General features: G+C 42.8%; 1 protein-coding gene across 2 annotated transcripts; it reads left to right on the top strand.

Annotated features, from left to right (window-relative positions):
• Positions 1–19,581: 19,581 nt before the first annotated feature.
• On the top strand, positions 19,582–23,355 carry gchfr (GTP cyclohydrolase I feedback regulator). 2 transcript variants are annotated; one of them, XM_052085934.1, is made up of 4 exons: positions 19,582–19,729; positions 21,732–21,826; positions 21,933–22,016; positions 22,749–23,355. In XM_052085934.1, the coding sequence occupies exons 1-4, from the start codon at positions 19,694–19,696 to the stop codon at positions 22,876–22,878; spliced, it is 345 nt and encodes a 114-aa protein (XP_051941894.1). In that variant the 5' UTR covers positions 19,582–19,693; the 3' UTR covers positions 22,879–23,355. The 2 variants fall into 2 exon arrangements, with proteins under 2 accessions (XP_051941894.1, XP_051941895.1); XM_052085935.1 differs by lacking the exon at positions 21,933–22,016.
• Positions 23,356–24,588: the final 1,233 nt, after the last annotated feature.

Raw genomic sequence — 24,588 nt, 5'->3', positions numbered from 1 at the left:
TCTTCCTCAAACTAATTTTGACTTTGCCGTTACTTGACTCACTACGAAATCCACTTGCAAGAACAGCGCTGCGAAGGGAGCTTGTTTATGCTGACATTCTGTCCTCTACAAGCTCTCTCCATTACATTCTCTTGTTTGCTCTGACACCGCAAGAACCTCAAGAGGGAGGAACGGGCAGGCCGACCTCCCCGGTTTCCAACTTCCCAAAACATTTGTGAAATCTGTCCAGTTGAAAGACTCCCTTTCACCTCCTGACTTTTGCGCCACACATCCCTCGGAGTGTATGACCTGCAAAGTTTGACACCGGAGAGAAAAACTAAATAAATGCTGACATTTTTCATCTTGGGGGTTATTCACAGGCGGCACGTACACATTGCTGCAAAGTAACCTCCCACGCGCTTGCCTCCGCTAACACCGTTCCAGCTCGGCTGTCTGAGCTCTGCCAGATATATATATATATATATATCATTTTTTTTAAACAGGCACACTAGAGTCACTTCTTGATGACACACAGTGGGGTAGAGTTATTTCTTCCCTCATCTTCTACTGGAACACATGCGGAAAATTGTGTCTCCGTATTGGCCGGTGTCTGTCAGTCTTTCCTACGAGGCTGCCCTCAACATCAACGTATTCACCACAACTTCACTTCTTATCCAACTTGCTGACGACAAAAGAAAAGACAGCGGCAATTCTGCACATTCCCAGCTAAAGCGTCAACATCAAAACAGAATGAATCGCTGAGAAAAAATATTTTACTCGAACAAGTATATTAATTAGAATTTTTTAAAGTACAAATGATCCGACCCAGTCGTCTGCTTAAAAACTAAAAAAATTAACATAAACTAAAAAAGAAAAATATATCCCTAAATCACAAATCTCTATGCCTCGGCATGCAATCGATTTACAATCATTTTTGCTGAAATTGAAATCCTTCAAACAATCAGTGACGAGCTCCCTCAGGTGAACGCAACTTCTTTCTTTACATCCCAAAAAATACACTGTAGGAATCAAACTACACACCCACTCGTAGATAATAGATGTTCTCACTTATCTCATAAATCTTTGTGGAATTTAAACACATAAGTGCCTGGTGATCCAGCTGCGTTGACAGGCCATCAATTTTGAGGAGAAGGAGTCGACCCAGACGCTGAGGAATTGCCAGCATTGCTCCTTTGGACAATCACTGTGCATTATATTCAAGGGACACAGCAGGTGTCTGATTTATTTTGAAATACGTTCAGGATTTTTTTGGGGGGTTATAGCTCTCTAGATCCTATTACATAACACAATAAAAATTGAGAATTGCTCAACAGAGTGATATCTCCTCCTGTTTTAATCATTGCGAGTTCTGCGAATCATCAACAGACAAAGTAACTATGCTGAGCGTGATTTGACTCACTGTGAATAAATATTAGGATATCTTTTCACTGTATTGAAACGGTGAACATATTAAGTATACTTTTACAATAGGATGAGTCCGTCAACACGTTTAATTTTAAATAAAACCATGTGGCATTTAAGTTCAATAACAGGTCATAAACTGGCAATACTGAGACGACTTTTATTTGATTAATGTAGGTTTTGTATAGATCTCTGCGAATGCCACTTTGGGAAGCCCCCCCGCCCCCAAGAAGTATCGCCCTGTGCGGCCGCACATTTTGCACATACCAGAAACCGCTACTGCTCAAGACCACCAATGAGAACAAGCGGTATGGAAAATGGATGGATGACAAATCACGTGATGTGATGTATGGATTATTCATGTCCTATTGGCAAAATCACTTTGTAATATTGCCAAACAATTTCTCTCCCATATAGAAAAGAACGTTAAGTCACTTACACAAGAGCCTTTGCAAGGCTGCCAATGGAAAACAAATGAATACAGTATTACGTACATAAGAACGAGAGCAGATTATGACGAATGTGGCGTGACAACGGAATGTGCAATATTTATGGACACCAATGGCGCAGCATCAGCATGTGCCATAACACAACTTGAACTTCGTGGCCTACTGCACGTGGTACCTGTGAGCAGCATAAGCGTCGCGCTGTCTGTCACTTTCACGCTCGTCTTGCTCCAAGCTCTCCTCTCAGCAATGCTGCGAACCAGACCAAAACAATTTGGCAAGGAGCTATTTGCATCTGCGGGGGTTTCATTGTCGGTTGTTTTCGCATTCTCCTTTTTGTAGTGGGCTCCGATCGCCTGACAGAATTCCCGCCGCTCGCCAAGGGAATAACGGCTGACCGCTCTGCTGAAAATACGTCGCGCTGTTAAGAACATGCAAGGCACGTTGTTGACAGCGTGAGTGGTTTTATTTCTGAATGACAAATGAATCACAACTTAATTTTCACTTTACTGCGCCAAATTTGATGGATGGACAGAAATATATGGATGAGTGGGGGAAAAAAAGCATTCATACTTTTTTTTGTCCAATACATTCACTGTGTGCTACTCATGGTTACCTACACAGTGTAATTGGTCAATTGTATATTATTTCCACAAATTCTCTGGCAAAGTCCACAGTAGCTTTTCCTGTTTAGGCTTATTCCCCAAAACGCTTTGGGTTAGGGAAATATGGCTTGGTTGTCTTGGTTGCAGTAACAACAAGAACTACAAACAAACAGCTCCTCTTGCATTAAATAGCCTTGCGTTTTGTTAAAAGCGCACGTTATTTGACAAGTGGGTACCAGCAGACGATGTCTCCTGTTTTGCTGCGGGCCGCGCCACACTGCAGCTCGACATTTCTTTTTCCCTCCGAGAGACGCACCTGAAACATACACTGACATGAACATGCCATCATTCTGAGAGATCATGTACCATATATCTTAATTCACCACACAGAGAAACCAGCAAAACAGGCTACACTCACTCGAAGGCCTCCACAACCAAATGATAATTTTATATATATACTGTGTATATATATATATATATATATATATATATATATATATATACACACACACACACAGATTAATTGATTGATTAATTGATTAATTATGAGTTAACTGTGGCCGTTATACATTTAAGCGCGATTGAATATTTTAAGAGTTTGACAGCACTAATATATAGATTGTTAAAATGAATATTGCACCTACTTGAATGTTCAAATAATATTTTACTGTTCTATGACAGTAGATTTCCAAGTCTGAATTGAGCTGTTAGATCCAAACTTTTACTTTGACTGGTCTCTTCTGACTCAAATATCTGTTCTTCTGCTTCAGTACTGAGTATGAGTACCGGTACTTTTGCCCCCTCTCCAGCCCTCATGACAGAGGCAGTATTTCCCCAATGTCATGTCACTTTATTAATAAGAAATATGCTTCCAACAACAACACACATACTGCACCAACTCAAATATGTGTGTGCTTGTTCCTTCACGCAATCACCGGAGCATTTGGAGGATCTTTGTGCAGAAAAGAGGAGGAGTGAGGAGGCCTTCTCGGATGCACGCAGTGCGTCTCAGAAGGCCACTTGAGCTGGAGCGGAGGTGTGGATCATAAAGAATAACACAGTGAGGATGAAGTGGGCTTATTGGGATGATGGTTGCAAGGGTTTGAAGACAACGCTTTGTTGGCCTGGCTGCATTTGAGGCCGTGGCTTGGCTTCTACTCTCCACTATTGTGAGAAGCCCAGCTCTAATCCTCCGAGGGAAAAACTGAGGAGACACCAAAGTTGATCATGCTTCCACTATTTATACGGCTTTATTGCGTCCACCCAAAGTAAGCCAAAGGAAAAATATGACACGTCAAAGCCATGAATTGCCAGTATGTGTCATAGGCAAAACTAGCTAGACTGTCAAAGTTATTTATTGCAACCAGATCATCAGCACCAACCACTTAGATTTTGGATTGAGTTGTTAACAGCATGATGAATGACAACAATAAATTCACATCAGCATCCCAACCTGTGATGGGTGACTTCATAGCATTCTAATCTGCAGGTAATTGGGCCTGTGCCAGACCCCCAGAGAGCAACACCGCAGAGACGTTCAGGTGAATGTTGCACAGCAGTTAGCATAGACTTGATTCCAGAAACAACAATGGGCTCCCTATTTCTGTCAGTGTGAATGGGTGCTTGTGTTGTTCAGGTTGAGAATGGAACATACTGCACTGTATGTCTATGCATCAATCTAACTATGGACAAGACTACTACACAAGCATGGGAATTTTTACAAATGTTTATTTTTCCATATTTTGGCCTTCCGTCGACATGGACATTTTGTTGGATTACTTCTCCCAAACATTTCACTGATCGTGGAGACGTTTTTGTGGCAGGGCTTGCATTTACCGTGTATTACCGTATTTAGTGGGTCACTCTAGGTCACACTGTTGTCAGATCAGAATGTGTGCGTGCGCGCACGTGCGTGAGTGCGTGTGAATGTCGATATAATAATATTAGTTTATACTGTATATGTACACAGAGAACATGTGTTATGTTCTCTGTGGCCAAAATACACAAGTGCTATCTGCGAATGGTATGATCATTGTCAAGGGGCTCTTAAATATCCGCACTCTCTCCTTTTATCATTGCCAGTTTCCTCTCTTTCTATTATTATAACATAGCTGTCGGGTCAATCCCCTTTCATCCTTGACATTCACAGCAAATTGCTTGTGCTTTAATTATTCATTCATTCATTCATCTTTCGAACCACTTGATCCTCACTAGGTTCGCGGGGGGTTCTGGAGCCTATCCCAGCTGTCTCCGGGCAGTAAGCGGGGGACACCCTGAATCGGTTGCCAGCCAATCACAGGGCACACAGAGACAAACAACCATCCACGCTCACACTCACTCCTAGGGACAATTTAGAGTATTCAATCAGCCTGCCACGCATGTTTTTGGAATGTGGGAGGAAACCGGAGCACCCGGAGAAAACCCACGCAGGCCCGGGGAGAACATGCAAACTCCACACAGGGAGGCCGGAGCTGGAATCGAACCCGGTACCTCTGCACTGCGAAGCCGACGTGCTAACCACTGGACTACTGGGCCGCCCCCGTGCTTTAATTAAAATAATAATGATAATAATAATAAAAAATAATAAATAGCAGCTAGTGTATACTGTATGTAGGGCCACACACCATAAGAACTCCGGGGTCACAGTTTTTCTGCTGCAGCGAGTTGGTGAGGTGTGTGAGGGTCAATTGCAACATTATGTATTTGCAATTTATTTTTTATTTATTTGTCCAATTCAGTCGCGTTCCACTACATTGCTCAATGTGCGGTGGGATAATCTTTACGGCAGGTCATTCTGGTGGCAGATGGAGCTCAAAACAAAGTACAGCAGTGACAGACTGTTGCTTCTTTGGATTTGTCAGCCAGTGACGCTGGTGAAACAAGAGACATCCACAAACTCCTCTCTCAACCCCCCCCACCCCTCCTCCCCAAAAAAACGGGAGTCAGGGTGTCTGCTCCAATTCTCCAAACCAGCATCACATTGGCGGGAGAAACCATGAAGCCAGTGCTGGACTTTGGCTGACTCTCCAGGAGCACAAGCATCGTGACATACCACCGCAACCCTCCCTCCTCTTTCCCCTTTACTCCTCCCACGCTCACTCCCACCCCCTGTCGCGTTGTCTGCCAGGAACAGAGACGTATGGGCCTCTGCTGAGAAGCGCCTCCAAGGTAGCCGTCCTCTCCTCTGCCAGCAAAAATAACATTCCGCATTTTCTCTCACTCTCTCTAACTCAATCTCCATCCCATCTTTCAGCATCACAATGGTCAAAAAGCTGCCAAGAGCTGCGGCCAACAATAGTTCGATCCACTTTGCCCCCACTTCCACTTTTAGCTTCTGGATTTGGCCCAGCAGAATTTATAAGGGGGGTCCACCGGCTTTTGAGTCCTCAGAAATACATTAACTTTGCACACACTGGAAATCTTGTTGCCGGCATTGTTGTGAGTTTGACAGAATGAGTCCAAGACAGCACTTCAAAAATGAGACTCAGCCAACATCTTCAAGCGCAGATGTGAGATGGGACTACATGAATATCAGTGTGGAGAAACACGTCAGAGACTTCAACACGCAAAATCACAGTGGTAGGAACAAACTAGAGTTGTAGCGAAACTTTTTTTTTTACCGATGTGATACATATCGATATAAGGCGTGACGATTTGACACAGAGATATCTGCCTTTTTTTGAAAGATACAATTTGATATGATAAAGGCTATTTTTATACGATATTTCGCTATGTTATTTTGATGCATTAACAATGTAATTTCTGTAAATAAACCTATTAAAGGTAACTTGAAAAAATTCAACGACAATTTTTTTTTCATTGAATTCTATTTTGAAACCATCTCATCTTTACTGTGGTTGTTCTGTATAAAGAACAAGTGTATATAACAGTAAACATTTTTTAGGCTTTTTTTCCCCACAAATATCTGCTGGTCGACACAGTGTCTGGCAGCAGCTTTGTTGCTGTTCAATGTCACGGTGCCGGTCGAGATGCTCGAATGATAACAGCAACAAGGACATTCTTCACAATAATCTTTATCCTAACTTTAACCTGAATTGAATCACGACTCACTTCCAGATTCTTAATCCCCATGCAGCCACTTTTTCAAAATCATGACAAGAGCTCCTAAATTTGGACGCTATGTGTTATTCCTGGGACATGCGATCATTCCAAGGAGGGACAAGGAAGGGAAAAAGGGGGTGGGGGGGAAACTGCACAGAAATGATGTTGTGGCTCAGTTGGGAAAAGGAGAGCTAAATGGCCTGCAAACCATCCATCTATTTCTACAGTGCTTGTCCTCATGAGGGTGGTGGGGTGAGCTAAAGCCTATCCCAGCTTTGGGTGAGAGGAGGGATACACATCTGGACTGGTGTCTTGAGTTTTCGCATCAGTGTACTGACATGAGGAATCATCATGACATGGATCGCTGATGAATACACAGTGTGCTGTATTCTCACTCTGGACATAGAAACGTTTTATGAGCTTGCTTGTGTCCTACCGAATAGAGCAGCTGAGAAAACAGCACTTTCTGCACAACCTGCAAGCGAAGGCGGGGGAATCTGGAAACAATGAATTTCTGGTGCTCGCATCCCATAGCACTCATTTGGTTTTTTCCCATGCGGCCATCACACCTTCTCCTCAATTCACGCAATGCTGCATGAAAAGGCCCTTCCATGCAGTCCGTCGCTGATTTATGACTGATGATCAAAAGTGAGTCGCTATGTCGGGATAGCATGTGAGCTCGGATTGCGAAGATGAAGAAGGAGGTATCATTTCACAGGAAAAACACTCAAGGCTAGAGTCTTGCCATATCTAGTTCCATAATGCTAATAGAACGGCTGAAAAATATTGAGAATCTTTTACAGGCTCTCCTTGAAACATTGATGAATGCAAAATCGCACACAATAATTTTACTGGAAATAAAGAACTGTCTTCATAGGGGCAACGCGGTGGGCGACTAGTTAGCTCGTCGGCCTCACAGTGAAGAGGTTGTGGGTTCGATTCTGGCTCCGGCCTTCCTGTGTGGAGTTTGCATGTTCTCCTCATGCCTGCGCGGGTTTTCTCCGGGTACTCCGATTTCCTCCCACATTCCAAAAGCATGCATGGCAGGTTAATGGAACACTCTAAATTGTCCCTAGTTGTGAGTGTGAGTGCAGATGGTTGTTCGTCAATGTGTGCCCTGGCAACCAGTTCAGGGTGTCCGCTTTTTACTGCCCGAAGACAGCTGGGACAGGCTCCAGCACACCCGCGAACCCTTGTGAGGATGAGCGGATTTGAAAATGGATGCATGGTTAACTGTATTTTTTTTTTCAAGAAAAGTTGATTTGGCTTTTGTTGTTCTTTTAAAGTTTTATTTGTTTTCACTGTCTTCACATTTGCGCAAAATCCGTCGGACAGAAACACTGCCTGGAATGACTCAGCAGTGTCCTCAGCTTCTGTGGTTTGCCTCCAACACCACTTTTTTTTTTTCACACTCACTGTCCTCATCATCGGCCTTGTTTCCAGTCGCGCCGCCTAGCCAACAACAACTTAAAAACCAAAATAAGATGATAATATACAAAAAATTACCACCGATTATCTTGCCTACAAGCAGTCAAACTCAATCAAATGATAGTCCTTTATATGTCATAACACATCATTACAACTTTCAGTTAGGTCCCCGGGCACTGATTTATGTAGCGAACCAATCTGTTTAATTGTGTATGCGAAAAGGGAAGTGAGCTTTCATCGGGTCTGTGATACATTCCAATACAGTCACACATTTGTAAGTGATTACCGCATTAAATGCTTCGACACTGACGCCAGCAAAAACGTGTCTGCTTGACAGAGCCAGCAAAATGACTGGCCGCACTGGTGGCACTGCGGGACGAAGCCGTGATGTTTCCGCGACTGCACTCGGGCTAAATTTTGAACAGGGTGTGTTGGGATGGAAAACGTTGATGCAAAGGAGAACTGAATGTATATCAAATCTTTTGACCTTTGCAAAGCTGAGTTGAAAAAAATACAAGTGAATGGGGTGGTGAGGGAGAGAATTAGACACAGAAAGTTAAATTTTGATGTGCAAGGTGTAGAGTGCTATTACTCGTTGGACGTCAAATGTCAGGTCAAGTTCACAGATTTTTTTCCCCTGATATACCAGCACCGTACTCTTATTTTAATAAGAAAAAAAGTAGATAATTAACAACTTTCAAGACCCCTCCCTTTGCTAGATTGTTTATTTGATTGGCCAAATTCCTTTTCTTTCACAATATGCGCCAGCCTCAATGAATGGCGCGATCAAAGCCATTCTGATGGTGAGGTTGTTACAGCATCTCACATTCCTCTCCGATAAGTGCATAAAGGAAACAACGTTTTCCAAGTGACGAATCCGACTCATTCACTCACTTGGCATTCAATTGAGATGGGTGCACGGGGAACCAGTGGGTGGGGTGGAGGTGTGTGTGTGTGGACTGGGGTCTAAATAGAAGGACTACATACAGGGAAGCACAGCATGCATGAAAGAAAAATAATCCTCTCAAAATGAGCGTAACTGAGGGGGACCATAAAAAGTGAGCACTAACCCAGGGCAAGCCGCCAAGCAAACAGCAAACAGCAAATCGGGGGGATTGTGGGGTGGCGATAAGGGAAAAGTGAGAGTTCAAATCCAGTCGAGAGTGGTGGAGGGGACTCATTTGCATACAACTCGAGACAAAACTAAGGCGCCAGGTTGGGCGCTGGGAATTGTGCTGCGGTTCCTCTGTCTGGTTGCACAGCGACATGGAGCAACCTGTTTAATGGCGCTGAACATAAACACAAACAAGAGTTGGGAAGATTACTTTGGACATGGAAGTGGTAACAATTACAAGTTGCCTTGTTGAAAATGTAACTATTCCAATTGCTCTGGCCAAAACATTGATTACTTTTTTAAATTTCATTTTGAATAAATTCTCTTAAATGGTCACCGCCGTTACAACCTCAGAGTGTAAATAAATTGTGTGTGTGTGCGCGCGTGCGCAGGTGTGTGTGTGTGTGTTTACAGCGTTCCTCCTGATTTAAACTCCTCAAGCCACCACTGTTGATAATCCTTGAGTTTTTGTGGCAATTTTTCCAAACGTAATTAAAATTATAATACAACGGATCACGGCTACGCACATTTTGTAATTACATGATGTAATCTCCTGACGTATAATTTCCCCCCCCCCCCCCCCACCCCACCCCGACCCTGAACCCAAACATACTGCGCACATTTAATATCGTGCAGAATGCGTTCAGCATCTCCCATTCGGACTTCTCCCTTCTTTTCTTACACGCACTCGCCCACACAACACACGCGTGCACCAGCACGCACGGACAACTGTGTGCTGTGTTTCCAGCGCGAGGCAAAGCACTGCCAAGTCACACAGCTTGTTGCAGCAGGGAGGTCTGCAAAGCCAGAGGGATGGTACGTGACAGAGAGCAGGCTGAGCATGGATGTTTGTACGATTCCGTTTTGGAGGTTCAAACGGAGCAGTGTGACTGATTGCATAAACGGCTCCATACTCCATGATGAGTGGCAGAGTGTTTGCACAATGATACGCTCGGCGTGGCTTTGAACAGCTACGTTCAATCAGTAACGTCATCAGCCTTGCACCTCGGAAATAGAATCTCGGAACCTCGGAAATAGAGACGGAATCAAAGCTTTATCGAAAGAAACCAGATTTGTGAGGGGTGGGGGGATTGGGGGGGTTTATGCATGTCTTGAGCTAGCTTAACTACTGTTATAGCGTTCTCACAGGACTCTCGAAATGAGCTGAGACCAGACCGCTGTTGCTCGGTTCCCGACTAGAACAAGCAAGTACGACCATCTCGGTCCTACGCTCGGGTTTCTGCACAGGCTTTCTGTTGGTCGGAGAATAGACTCGCGGCGTAGCACCAAAGTTTATCTCAGACATGTTGGTCCCATATGAACCATCCGGGACACTGAGTACCACAGATTCAGTTTCTTCTGCTGGTGCCCAGAGTCAGAACCAAACACAGCGAGGCTGCGTTTCCGTTCCGTGCAGCTAAACTCTGGGACAGAGAGGCCTCTGTTCTGACAATGTTTAAGGCCAGAAAGGGTTCTGTTCGGCTGTGAATGCTACAACTGAAAATCTGCACTCCTCACTTTTACTTTAATTCATTCAATCCTAGCCATTTTCACTGGAGCAGCTCCTCAATCCCAGCGTTTTACTGGATTTTGACTTGCACGGCCCACTGAATATTTGGTTCTAATTCTATATAAACATGGAGCCTACCAAAATAAAGTGGACTCTCTTCTTTCAGCAGAAAAAAAATTGGTTTCTATCTTTTTCCAGTCTTCAGCAATCGGCATTACAAAACGGCTAAGTTTCATGAAAATGGCGATTCCTGGGCAAAAACACGGAGAAAAAGAGCTTTTTGTAAAAGCATGCATTTCAAGCACGTGAGGGACCACTGCCACCTACTGGTTGCTTTTTTACGTCTTGTGGAATGAAAGAGTTAATTGATTATTGTTCATTGTTTTTTTTTAACTTGTGTGAATTGCCTCGTGCATGAATTATGCTCTACAAATAAATTTGCCTTGCCTTTTGGGCTGCCTTTTGCGCAAAGAAAAAGTGACAGGGAGTAAACTGACGGATGGCAGACACATCTGACGTGCATATGTTGAAATGGATTTTTTATTTTCAAAAAAACAATTCAAGTTTGTGGCTTTTGGGAGGCTTAGCCGTCCTCTCCTTGTTGATTTGTTTTTGGGTGTGCGTGTGTGTACAAACTGGCTCTACCGCAAAGTAAAGAAGAGAGGGCACACGGGCTTTCATGGTACATCAACTCACTTTCTTCGGATTCTGAAAGTGATTTTCTCACTGTATCTCTGAGGAAATGATTCATTAGGCTGCGGCCCAGTTGGGATGGCTCCGACGGGGAATGAGAAGCAGGCACCTCACCCGAGGCTCCTGCTTTTGGAGGGCGTAGCGAGAAGGATGATGGGAAGCAGTCGCGAATAATAATAAGAAAAGAAATAATGAAAAAGGAGCGTTTGAAACGGGAGGAGTGGATGCGAGGAGAGGACGAGGTGGAGGAGAGGGAAGTTTGGCCTGCAGATGGAGGGAGAAGATGGAGAAGGGGACGAGGGGGACCATCTGTGCTTTAAGCTTTACTTTCCTGGAACACCACGGGACATCCCAGCACAGAAGAGAAGAATATCATGGGGTAATCTCTCCAAGGTCATCTTGCAAACATCTTTGTCTGATGTTTGTCCAGTCTCAGCACTGCAGTGGCAGGGGGGGGGGGGGGGGGACGCTGAACAGAACATTGCTCAATATTCCGGTCTGATTAACCCATTATATGGCACTGCTTTTTCTTCATGAGTCTCAATATAGTTCAAGGGTTTTATTTCATAAACACGATGCGTTGTTTTTAGTTATACGGAGAGCATACATTAGCCCTGGCCTTCGCTACTTCCTGGTTCAAAAAGAATGACAAATGGCTGTCCTACCCTGATATTATTGGCCATTATGATTCTGGGGGTTTGCCATAGTGATCAAATGGCGGAAATAAATTCCTGCACTTGTTTTGCCCATACATCGCAGCTCTGCAATGATTCGTGTAGATCTGTGTCTTTAAATACTGTAATTGTGCTCTAATAGTCCCTCTTTTTTTAAGTTTAAGTCAAAATGCCTGCTGTGAAATAGCTAATTCAAATAAACGGTGCGCTAAAATTCTTGCAACGCATGCTATCATTTTATCGTTATTGTTTGGGTTGATCAAACGGTTTTACTGCTTTCACGTGAGAGATTTCAAGTCCAACAGTATTTGAAGGTTACATTCAACAACAACAAAAAAAGTTTGTTTTGAAACGTCTTTTTCAAATGATGCCACATATTTAACGAAATATTGTTCATGACATCCAGTGTTTTATTGAAGGGAAGATATTATAGCGGCTTGAATGGGTCAGTTTGTGTTGACGCCGAAACTCCTCCGCTTTTATTTTGGAAAGACAGACCGAAAGTGGATCATAAAAAGTCTCAACGCGCCAATTAAAGATGGAGTTAAAATTGTCCAAAATGTTTCCATGGCGACCATTAATAGGGACCGCTAACCCGAACAACTCAATTGAAAAATATTGTACATGTTTAGAGAGAGCAAATAAAAATAAACAACCCTGATCATGTGTTTACACAAGTGTGCACATACTCTTGCAATTGGGGTTGGAGCCGCGTTCAGAATTAACTCGTGTCAATTTGGGGGTCTACTTAATACTTGCACTCTGATTCACCGCAAATGAACTTCCCTACCAGGCTTTTCCTGAATTAATGAAAAAAAATGTATCTTCCATTATGCTGCCATAAAAACGCAACACGGCAGTTTTATTCTTTGAGCACATCTTTTAGACAAATAGCCTAGCTTTTAGAGGAGTATTGTCTATTCAGCTAAAAATAAACGGTTTATGGCATGTTGGCTGTTGAACTTTGAAAGAAAAAAAAAATTTAATAGTTCTGGCAAGCCAAAACGAGCAAACCGCCATCTCTCAATACGCTCTAATTTCCTGAGCTTCACTTGACAGCACAATTTTCATCGATGTGTTGTCATTGCTAATGTGGGAAAAAAAAAAGTTTTATCGGCAAGTTCCCTGCAACGCTGTCTCAAAAAGTCTTTCACCATCATAAGTGCTGACAGGAGATAAGGCCGACTTCTTGCTACCAAGAATGTGTGTGTGCGTGTGTTTTTTTAACAAGGACAGGAAAATGTAAGACACACTTTTCCTGGAAGACTTTTAGGTGCAGAAGAGGGTAAGAAAACAAAGAGGAGAGCAAAGATAAGATGTTCTGGATTCTCTCTATTGTCCCGCCTCCTTTCTCAGGCCCATTCTCTTTGGGAGAGGAAAGGGTGAGACAAAAATGGCAACACAAATAAGCCACTGTCAATCCATCCATCCGTTTTCGACACTCGTTATCAAATGTTAAGGATCACAAAGAAGTGGAAGCAAATCCAAGTTGACTTTTGGCGGAAGGCACTTCACACATCGACTGATGTAGACAGAGAGACGGACAGCCATTCTCACTCACGTTCACACTGTCATTGAGTAGAAACAGGCCCCACACGTCCCATTGCGGTCCAGTGTACCACTACATCTTCAGTCACTAGCCCGAAGTCATACAGTGCGGACACGTGTGTGCGTGTGTGTGTGTGTGTGTGTGTGTGTGTGTGTGTGTGTGTGTGTGTGTGTGTGTATGGCAGTGTTGTCTTCATGTAAGTGTTACTCCAGGTTAACTGTTAATCACTGTCTTTCCTTGCTACTTTTTTAAGGGGATAAAATATCCTATATAAATGAGGCATTTGTGAATTGTATTGATTGACTCTTTTTTTTAACAGCAACCAAACCATCTATGCTTGTGGAAAGTGTGAGTGTCTGGCGTCAGTGTTTGGCACAAGTGTGTTAGTGTTAAAATGTTTTTGTATTAAATTGTGGATTACTTTGCAAATTATCTTTATTTGTATGTGTTATATATATATATATGGGATTTTTTTTCTTGTACACCCCTCGCGATCGACTTGCTTTAAAGCATAGAATATTGGTACAGTGCACTCCGCTTAATAGAACACCATTGGGCCGAAGCGCTTCTGTTCTACTAAGCGGGGTTTCTATTATCCGGAGACACTTTATTAGGTACACCTTCAGACACGTCGACGACCAAGTTATGCACGCAGAAAACCCCCCTGCTGACGAGTTAGAAGAGATATTTCGACTGTGGACGTCCATATCTTTAATCAAACAACAACTTTAATCAACTTCAGTCAAACATCTCAAATCACGAGAAAAATTTCGTTACTTTTGTCTGGAAACAGGAGTCCGTAATTTTGCGGTTGACTTCCCGCTCAATGCGCTGGATAAGAGGGAAGTCCTGGAAACCGCGGGCGTACCTTCTGAGAATCCGGCAATGCATCGTATCGTCTGAGTATGTCCTTTTTATCCGCAGGTGATAGCCCTCGTCTCTTGAATGAAGTTGAAGCCATTGTGACGTGCGTGTGTCTATGTGTGGAGTGACGCGTGCTACCTGTTACTGTATACGGCTAGAACTACCGCGTTTTCTCGCGGTAGTGGTACAGTATCGCGATAGTTACACTTCGAAAACCACTAGTTTACAATGTTCATTGCTTCCGGCCTGTTCTATTAAGCGGAGATCTGTTCTACTAAGCGGAGTATCTTTATAGGAAATTGCATTAGGCAAATCTGTTCCAGAGCCTTTTGCTCTATTAAGCGGATTACTCTATTAACCGGTGTTCTATTAAGCGGAGTGCACTGTATTATGATGAAAGCATTTTTTTTTTAAACTTGGCTTCCAATCAATGATGCAAAGTTGGGACACCCAACATCGGATTGAAAGCTTCCAAGACTTGAATGGCAACCATCACATCACTGACAAATAATGAAGTTTTATTGTCGGTCACTCTTTTTCCCCGTTAAGTTTTCAAGGCAAGCAATGTGATTGAAATGTTCCACCGTCTCAACTGTGGACTCGTGCACGACGATATTAGATCCTACTCTGCATCCGCATAATCTGCTCTTACATTAACAGACAGTAAGGCTCCAGGCCCTCGGTGGGACAACGTCCTGTCTGCTGTGCAAATAAATCCGAGTGGGACCTCTTTTCAGGTAGAGAGTTCAGCAGTTGATAACAAGTAGCAATCGTGACTGAAAAGAAGAAATACATGACATCAAGTGCTCCTGCAAAACTGGCAACACACACTGGCAGTACAAGTGTTTAGAAATGTTTCAGTGTAAACCACTCGGCGCAAAGAAGGAAAACCGCCTGCTATGCATTAAACAAAGTCAAGCTGTGCCGTCTCGGCTGCCAAGCTCATTGTCAGAGTTGTTTCCCTAAGAAGAGCCTTTCCTCTTGAAGTGGAGCTGCAGTGATACACTGAGCAGATTACGTACTCCCAACTTGTTCGTAAACAAAAAACACATGCTGCTGCATTATAATAAAATCATGGCGATGATCGCGGGCCTGATGGGAATCATGACGTGACTCAGGCCGAGCTGCATGCATCCATGCTGTCATTCCTTTCTCCAATTAGTCCTCTCTTTGACTCCCATCTCCAATCATACTTTACTTAAGAACAACTCTGTGATGATGAGTAACTGCAATCAGTCATGTGTGCAATGTGATGAAAAGATTAAATGGAACCTTTTTTTGGAACCGGGAAAATTTTAAGAATGAATGTGTGATGTTTTCAATCGTGATCTTGAACTCAAAAGGCCTCTTAGCGCTGAGCAGCGCACTGTCAACCAACCCGTTCATTGTTTAGGTGCCACTGTGGCGAAACAGCACAGCGCCGTGCAGCGGAGGCTGGCGACAACACGCGGTGGCTCAGGGCGGCTCTCTGAAATGGCTCCTTCCAAGAGGAGAGATGGTATTGGATTGATTTCAAAATATTAACAGCAAGAGATTTAGGTGGAGCACTACAGCGAAACCCGAAGTCAAGTTGATTGAACGCTTCAAATAAAATGTAGCATCGCCACTCGTGCTTCACTTGTATCACGTCACAGTGAGAAATACAGAATGCCGAGCTGCGGCCACTTTATGTCCAAACCAGCGGGCGTCGGCACCAGGCTACCTCGTCTTTTGTCACCAGTGCCAAATATGAGAAAAACTGTGCCTTACCGCCATCTTGTGCCCTTGCCCGTTCGGTGGGCGCCGTGTCGAAGTGACTCATCACGATACTGAGCCCACAGATATAATTGTGATTTCATATCGCTGTGCGGTAAAGCTCTCATTTTTAGATGTATTTATTTGTATTCGTTTGAATGGGCTACTTTAACTCATTCCCTCCCAAAGACGTATTTAGATATCTTTTCAGACGCCACACATTTAATCCCAGCTCCTCCTTTTATATTGACTGTACTTGAAAAGGGTCTGAAAGGGCATTTGTTCTTATAATTGAAAGTATTCAAATATTTAAACTACATCTGTAAGAGGATCAGTATTTTCCCATACAATAGACTCAAGTACCAAAGTACTTTTTAATGGTCATTATAGTACATGACTTCTGCATTTAGAAATATGTCAGGAAAAAAAATGTGTAAATCTCCTACCAAAGAGATTTTGCTGTCAATGGTCATTTGTGTAGGAAATGAAGCAGGATTCAGACATGGTGCGAAGTTAAAAAATAATAAGAAGAATTTAAAAAGTCAACATAAGAATGCAGTACCATACATTCACGAACACAAACAAGCCTCATGGTAATTGTGCATTTTCTTTCTTTTTGGTAAGAAGGCCAATCGATTCTGTTTGTGGAGTCCGAATTGAGATTTTAGGACAAATGCGTGCGAGCGAGCACTGTTCCATTTTCCTGACATCATTGCTTGTAATCACTTGATTAAACCATCCCAGAACAGATGACAGACACCAAATGCTGATGTTACCCAGACAAATGTTTACCTGTTGACAGCGTTGCGTATATACAGCCATCCCGTGTTGCGTTGTGTAACCATCCATCAGAAAAAGTGGCGGAAGGCGTAGATTTGGTGGGAGGGGAGGCGGGAGTAGGAACGGAGCGAAGCGGCGGAAAGGCTGCTGGATAACATCATCAGCTCAGAGACACTTTACATAAGATGTGGGAAGTAATCTAGAAAACAGCAAAGGGAAGGAGGTTAGTGATCCATCTCCTTTCAGCGGAGGCCCTGCGAAGCTTTTCACGGGGAAACAAGAAAGGCCCAACTAAAGGAGTCCCAAGAAGAAACACATGGCTGCCTAATATAGCGATTAATCACAATTAGTGACATGTAAACCTATATGGTATATAACCCTAACAACACTCCATCTATCAGAAGCCTGACTGGGGTCGTGTATCTGCCATAGTTTAAATTTGTCTGCTGAATATTGTGATATCACCCCACTAACATACACCTACGGTAATTCATACTTACATGCACGCAGAGCGCGAGATGCAATCCATCCCCGTTTGCCTACTGATTAAAGCGATGGCTTGAGCAGGTTGGCATTTCAGCAGCCCATGTTCAACAAAATCCATCGGCCACATTTATCACAACGGCGGTCAAGATGTGTGCGTGTCTGTAGGGACCGGTGGCGTCTGAGCAGGATAAACTTAGCATTACCAGACACACAAGTTTGTTTTATTAAGAATGATTGCGCCGACTACAAGTGTCACATGTTAAAGACGTAGTCGTGGGAAATAATTCTACTCTACAAGACATAACTATTAATTAACTGAAACATAACGTGATGTCCTTATTCAAGGCTAAACAAACCCAATTTGGATTTTTTTCCCCACAATTCCGCTGACAAACAATAAAAACTCAACCTTGGTGATCAATCAGGTTGAGCTGGATGCATTTGTAGCTTCAGTGGTGGGAAATAACGTGTGGTTACTCTACTTTGGGATTTGTCTTTTATTTGAGTGGTTATTTATCGTATGACTTTTTAACTCTTCCATGCACAAATAATGATAACCTACATTAGGATTTTTTTTTCATTTTATTAGTCTTTAGGCATGAAAAAAAATCACCTTGATAGTAACACACATGAGGGTCCATTGTAGTGCGACATTAAGATTAATTAATATAAGAGAAAACAACATTTGAATAGCTGTCCACTCTAGTGACCACTGAACCCAAAAGGGTCAATTTTATTGCCGACATTTGAAAACAGATATCTTTCTATTGACAAATTGTGTCAAAATAGGCTCAAGATGATAAAACTGATTGACTGAAACTTTGGGGTCTCACGAGCTGGAAAAAAAAACAGGGAGGAGTAGCGACTCTCTATTTCCGTCCTGTATAACTTTATGCAGGCCCGATACTTGTTTCACGATAGTCTGCCTTTTGTTTTCCCGAATGTCATGAAAACACATTGTCTTGAGCTTTTTGTTTGTTTGGTTACACATATTTTATGAAATAAATATGATGGAGCATTCTTTCACGCACTAGCTGAAACATTTTAAGGGACTTTTCACAAAGTTCAAATAACTTCCTGTGGACCCGGCAGCGACGTGCTCCTCTGTCATCGTAGGTCAGAGGAGGGGATGAGGGTGCCAATAACTTGCAGCAGATGATCTAACACAGTTGGATTACAAGAAGCTCTCTGGGGCTCAAAGCATATTTGATGGAGTTTTGTTTTTTTTTTTTTAGGTCTCAGAGTCCTTTTGGTTGTTTTTTTTAACAACTATTTTTTAAAACTGTATGTGGACTGTTATCCATTCATACTGAAAGCAGTCGAGCAGAACGCACTGTACTCTACTGTAAATATTTTTTGAATGACAATGATCTCGGAAGCCAGTAGGTGGCAATATTCCCAGCCGTGCTCAAGGAGCACCTGTGTAGGGCCTCTGAGAGTGAAGGGCCTGCAGTTGGAAAATTGTTGATAAATTATGGAGGCTTCGTCACATTGTTGTCAACACAAGGAGGAAATGTATCATACAAAATGGTCGAATACTCATCAAAGCGACTGATGAATGAGATCTGTTTTGTTCTGATGTCCAATTATAGTCCAAACCACGGAACATTACTGTGGTTGAGATATCGTTTACCCCTCAGAACAACAAAATGACAATGATGGCCAGCTCATAAGGGCTTTGAGCTCATTTATTGTTGATTCTATCAGTACCTGCCACGGTTGTTTGCCTGTGGTGTTTCATTTCCTTGCGTCAGGAGTGATCCAGCACCACGGAGGAAATTTATTCATCCCCGAGGAGGAAATTACATGTCCGGAATAGATACGTACGAGAAATGTAAGCTAACGCCATTACGCACAAATGCAACACATTAATTAGACAAATGTATTTAAAGGATGTGATTGGGGAAGACGCAACATTTGTGCTTTTTTTGTGTTCAATAAACCAAACCAACTAACCAACCCTCCAAAATGCTACCCCCAAAAGCTAGTTCTCAGTCACGAATAGACTTAAATGTTTATCTCTGTGGCCATTCTATTCAGTGTTGCCTTTGTAAAAGATTTATTTTCGGTTACATTTTGTACCTTGGCTGTCTTGGGTTATTTACACTTACCGAAATGGGTGAAAATAGAGCTAAAACCTCGAAATGAGCAATGAGCGTTGCTTAAAATGTCTGAATCCCAAGTGGCAGAACACGGTCGCGAAGAGGCGCGCTGTGATTGGTCCGCCATGGTGGGTGTTTCCGCATTCTGCAAATAGCTGGCAGCAGAAGCGCCACTTGCGAGAGGGGGACTGTTGCGTCTGAGGAAACTACTCGAGGGAAGAGGGGTGAGAAGCTCCGTGGGAGGCATGCCTTACATATTGGTCAGCACGCAGATCAGACTGGTGCGTAAATACAGCGCGTACTGTTGCTGTCGTTTCCCGTATTGTGCTCGTTTAACGTGGGTGGAGCTGCAAGTCAGTTGCGTTTTTAAAGTGGCATTGCAACATCGTGCGTCCTCCAAATCAACAGGGGGCCGGGGGGACAATGTGCAGAGCAGACACAAAGTTTGCCTATAGTGTATTAAAATCAGTTTTGCCAAGATAGATATATATTTTAATGTAAGCTTTTGCAGATGTTCACAGTATAGTTCGTATATCATATGGGTCATTCCAGAATTGGAGGATATTTTGGCTTCATAATTCTTGAAAAATAAACCTTCACCTTTCATCATCTGCATAACAGTGTTGCATGAGGGAGAGGGAGACATTCAATGAAGGCTAACTATTTTATAAACGTGGAAAATGGAAGAGAGGGCATACCTTTGCTCTATCCGTTTGATGATGACAGGTCGAGCCTATCATGTGATTCCTCTACTATGCTAAAAAGGTAATGGTAACAGGGTTGCATGCACGTCGTGGTCGTGGGACACACGGTCCATGAACACTAATTATGTAAATTGTTTATTGAAACAAACGTTTCCGCTGTTACAAGCAAGATAATTGAAACAAATATATATATTTTAAATGACATTTAAAAAATGTTCTTACAGTTTTATTTGAGATTCAATTCGGTCACTGGAAAAAAATGCATTTTCGGCAGCACTGCAGATTTTTTTTTAATGTGGATTATTTCAAATTTGATGGGTGGGATTTTAAATACCCTCCAATTCTGGTATGACCCATATATTATTTCGGTTGTGTGGTGCCAGGATGTCCGGAGGGTTCCGGACAGAATCGGACTCCGCAAACATAGATTCACATAAAAGGTTTTGACAAAAATATTTCTTTTCAGAAAAAGGCACGAGGACCACAGCGTACATATAATGATGCTGGTACAATAAACCACGATAAAATAAGAATAACAAAAAGCAGGGAGAATATAAACGGAAATAGATTGTCTCAAAAGGACGAGAGGACCCAAAATGCATATGATATACACAGTGAATAAAACTAAGAACCAAAAACACTATTTACATGAACAGATACAAAAACATGACAAGAAAACTATGGAGCAAAACAACTAGAAAATTGCACTTGGAACAATGGCTGAGCAAGGCGAATTACCCAACACCAGGTCATTAGTATGACCGTCCTTAAATAGTGGCATAATGATGATGTGAGACAAGTGCTCCGCTGAAAGGAAACGCCCACCGTGCCAGCTGGAACTCAGACACAAACAAACAGAACATGACCTTTGTGGTATGCCTTTTGTAATATTTTAACAATAACATACCACTTCATTTTGAGAAAGGGCTCCAGTATGGTGCAGTGAGATTCCACACCATAGTAAAACTGCAATATTAAGCATATTGCCAAATTCGTGTCCAGCACAAATGAGCATTTTTATGTTAGTGATTTACACAAAGTGGAACTGGTACTGGCTTGCTGGCTTCCTTTAGTGGTATGCAAAAAAAAATCACTGCCTTAGTACAGTTCATTCATCCAGGCATTTTCTTGAGCTGCTTATCCTTACGAGGGTCACGAGCGTGCTGGACCCTCTCGGGCAGGAGGTGGGTACACTCTAAACTAGATGCCATCCAATCCTAGGCTCAGTTATATTTTATTTTTATTAGCGGAGTACAATATATTTACATTCAATCCCTAATTAGGACGCAGGAGGTTTCTGCCCTAATCCCAGCAATGTCCAATTTTCATACACAAAATAAATCATAAAATCCCCAATGGTAAATGAGAAAATAAATATTGGCCTAGTTTCCTTTGTTGTCTGCAAATGAACACAACCTAAATACGTTGTGTGGCTGTGAGAATTAGATCGACTATTTATAAGCGGACCACTTATTTGGGGATTAGTCTGCACACCTGTTAGTGAAAGCTCGAGTTGTGCAACGACCCTGCAACACAGCGAGCAGAAATCAAGTAAATGTGCTTCACCGCTGTCTTCCAGGAGAACGGCCCGACCAATGTGGGAGATGAGTATTCTGATCCAGATGTCATGAATTACTTGGGAGCAAGGAAAACAACCATGCTGGGAAATAATTTGTGAGTACTGAAATGCGTGCTTCCCCATTGGTTGCAGGTGCTACCTGCAACAGGTAATAGATCGACACGAAATGATAAGATTACTAAAAATGGGCTATATGTACAGTGATCCCTCACTTATCGCCGTTAATGGGGACCGGGACCTAGTGAAGAACCACAAAGGAGGGTTTGCCTCCCTAGGAATTTTTGTGTAAGTGTATGTGGGTACCAGCATGTTTAAAATATGTAGAGTATTTATACTTGAAATATTTGAGACAAAGACTACGGCAATACACGTATTTACTTAAATCTTTAATTATAAGACCTGAAACAGTCATGAACATTCATCAGCACTGCCTTCTGAGAGAGGCCAAGAGACTTGTGTTGGTGGAATTGAAGGCAGCTCTCTCACTTTACGCTCTGACGGCATACCCGCCGTTCGCCTCCAGCTAGCTCCTGGCCAGCTATCCCAGCGCAGCCGATGTGTTTACGATAAGATTAATCGGTATTGATGAGGAGGAGGCGAAGAGAGACGTGCTGCTACTGCGATATAGTGAGGGGGCCACTGTATATATTTTTTGTCAATGCAAAATTCAGCTTGGAGTCGAGAAAGTCGATTGGCTTTTTTTGTTTTTCCAAATATCGCTCTCAAGTGTTTTTATTTTCCCGCTCCATGCTGTCAACAGAACACAGCCTCTTATGTGGTAAGAAGGGGAAGAGTCCCCTTTTGCACGATTTGAATAAGGCCAGCAGTCAGTGTGATGGGAAACAGACTAGGGAGGTGTTGTCATTGGCAACGAGATCCAAACGCTGCTGGGAAATGGATGAAGGTGTGGAAGGAAGTGAACAAACTGCAGAACAATTAACAAGATTCGGCCCTGTTTAGTGAGGACCCACATCTGGGGGACAGTACTGGAGATTAACTCTTGTTTATCTCATTTAGTTCCGAGTACCATGTGGACGAGCCTCCCCGCCTGGTGCTGGACAAGTTGGAGAAGATCGGCTACCGCATGCTAACCATGACGGGGGTGGGGCAGACGCTTGTGTGGTGCCTTCACAAGGAGCCCGAGTGATGTGAAGACAGGTGGACATGGAAACATGCCAAGAACTTGATTTTTCTGTTTGTTTGCTTGCTTGTTTTCACTGTGACATTCTCAGCGCTGCCAAATTACCTCGCCCTCCATCTCCCATAGTCTTTGCCCTCGTTTCGAATCGTGGGTGTGCTGCAGGCTATCCGAGCTAACTCCTGGCGCGTGGTGGGATACGCCCATAACTGATCGCCAGCCAATCGTATGCTGACAATTTCAGAAAAGCGAAATACATGTATGATCCCGTACAGCTGATTTCTTCCTTTCCTTTGATTTCACTTACTAATGATGACCAAATGTACATTTAGGGAGTGTCAGCTAGTTTGACTTCCTATGGGTATTTACAGTAAATACAAACCACCAGTGCAAACATGTGAAACACTGTGCTTAATAAGTTTAGATTGACAGTAATGTTGACAAAGGCATTCCACAAGTGTCACTATGATTAAATACTTAAATGTGGTTTTACTGTGTATTTATTGCATGAGTAATCGACCATGTGGTGAACCATGGAACATTACATTGGGTATTTGCAAAATAAAGGAAGCCAAAGAGAGCTGTTCAGCCCAAGATAACCCGTCATTGACAAAATATTAATATCAGTTATGAGTTATCAGTTTTTTTTGTTTTTTTTTTGCCACAGTCTGGTCCAAGTCGGGTTTGGAAGCATTGTGCCCTCTGCCGCAGGCCCGAGCACCAGGGTTCTAAATTAACACCCACCAACCTGCTAATTGCGGGTTGCTATTCAGTTTGGCAGGTGTTGATAAAAGATTGATGTACATTAATTTTTATTATAAGCGAGCACCAGCGTGTCACCAATCCTCACAGTCGCATTGTAAACACACTAGTTTAAACAGCATTTAAACTCGTGTGAATTTATCTGTCACCCGTTTATGCAATAGAGGGCTCCGGCCTTTTAGCAATTACCCACAATGCACTACCGGCGGCCATATTGGAGGGCTGTTATAAACAAGCCATACACGAAGATTTTGTAGCCGGTAGTGCATTGTGGGTAATTGCTAAAAGGACAGAGCCCTCTATAAAAAGACGATTCGATAATATTGTAAAGTGGATTCACTCAATGCACACATCTTTTCAATCAAAGCTGACATTCCGATTCAAATTGGTTTCCAGCACACCCCATAGTTGTTGTATTTGTGCAGATACTTGCACACGTCGACAGATATGAAATCTTTAGAAGGGACAGTATGAGGAAGTCAGATGAGAGAAATGAGATTCACGACGATTTCACTGGTGACGGTTGACAAAGGCCAATCCGTCAATCCTGGTTCGCATGCAAAGCCGTCGTGTGCTCAGAGCAGATTTGGCGGTGAATCGGTTTCCTGTAATTGTATTTCCTGAACTGATTTTTCTTTTGGTGTGTTTGTGGACTTTTTTTCCTGTTGTTCAAAAAAGCCTACAAATAAATAAACCCATGTGATGAAGGGCTATTGCAGGAGGAGAAGAGCAGATGTCTTCCACCGCACAACCACAGGTTCCACAGCTGGACATTGTGTAACAAAGCCACACAGCAAAGATGGGAGTGGCACGCAGTGTTTGGACGCTGTGTAACCGCCATGTGATTCCTAAATAACGTAATGTCTGCAGAAAAAGCCACCACTTATACAATAAACATTTAAATGAAAGGAGAAAATAATCTAATTGATAACTACTGTATAAGGAAGGACATATGTA

This window comes from Hippocampus zosterae, chromosome 14 (genome assembly GCF_025434085.1).
Source record: "Hippocampus zosterae strain Florida chromosome 14, ASM2543408v3, whole genome shotgun sequence".
NCBI lineage: Eukaryota > Metazoa > Chordata > Actinopteri > Syngnathiformes > Syngnathidae > Hippocampus > Hippocampus zosterae.
The sequence above is the reverse complement of the archived record's forward strand: the minus strand, read 5'-3'. Positions and strand labels throughout refer to the sequence as shown.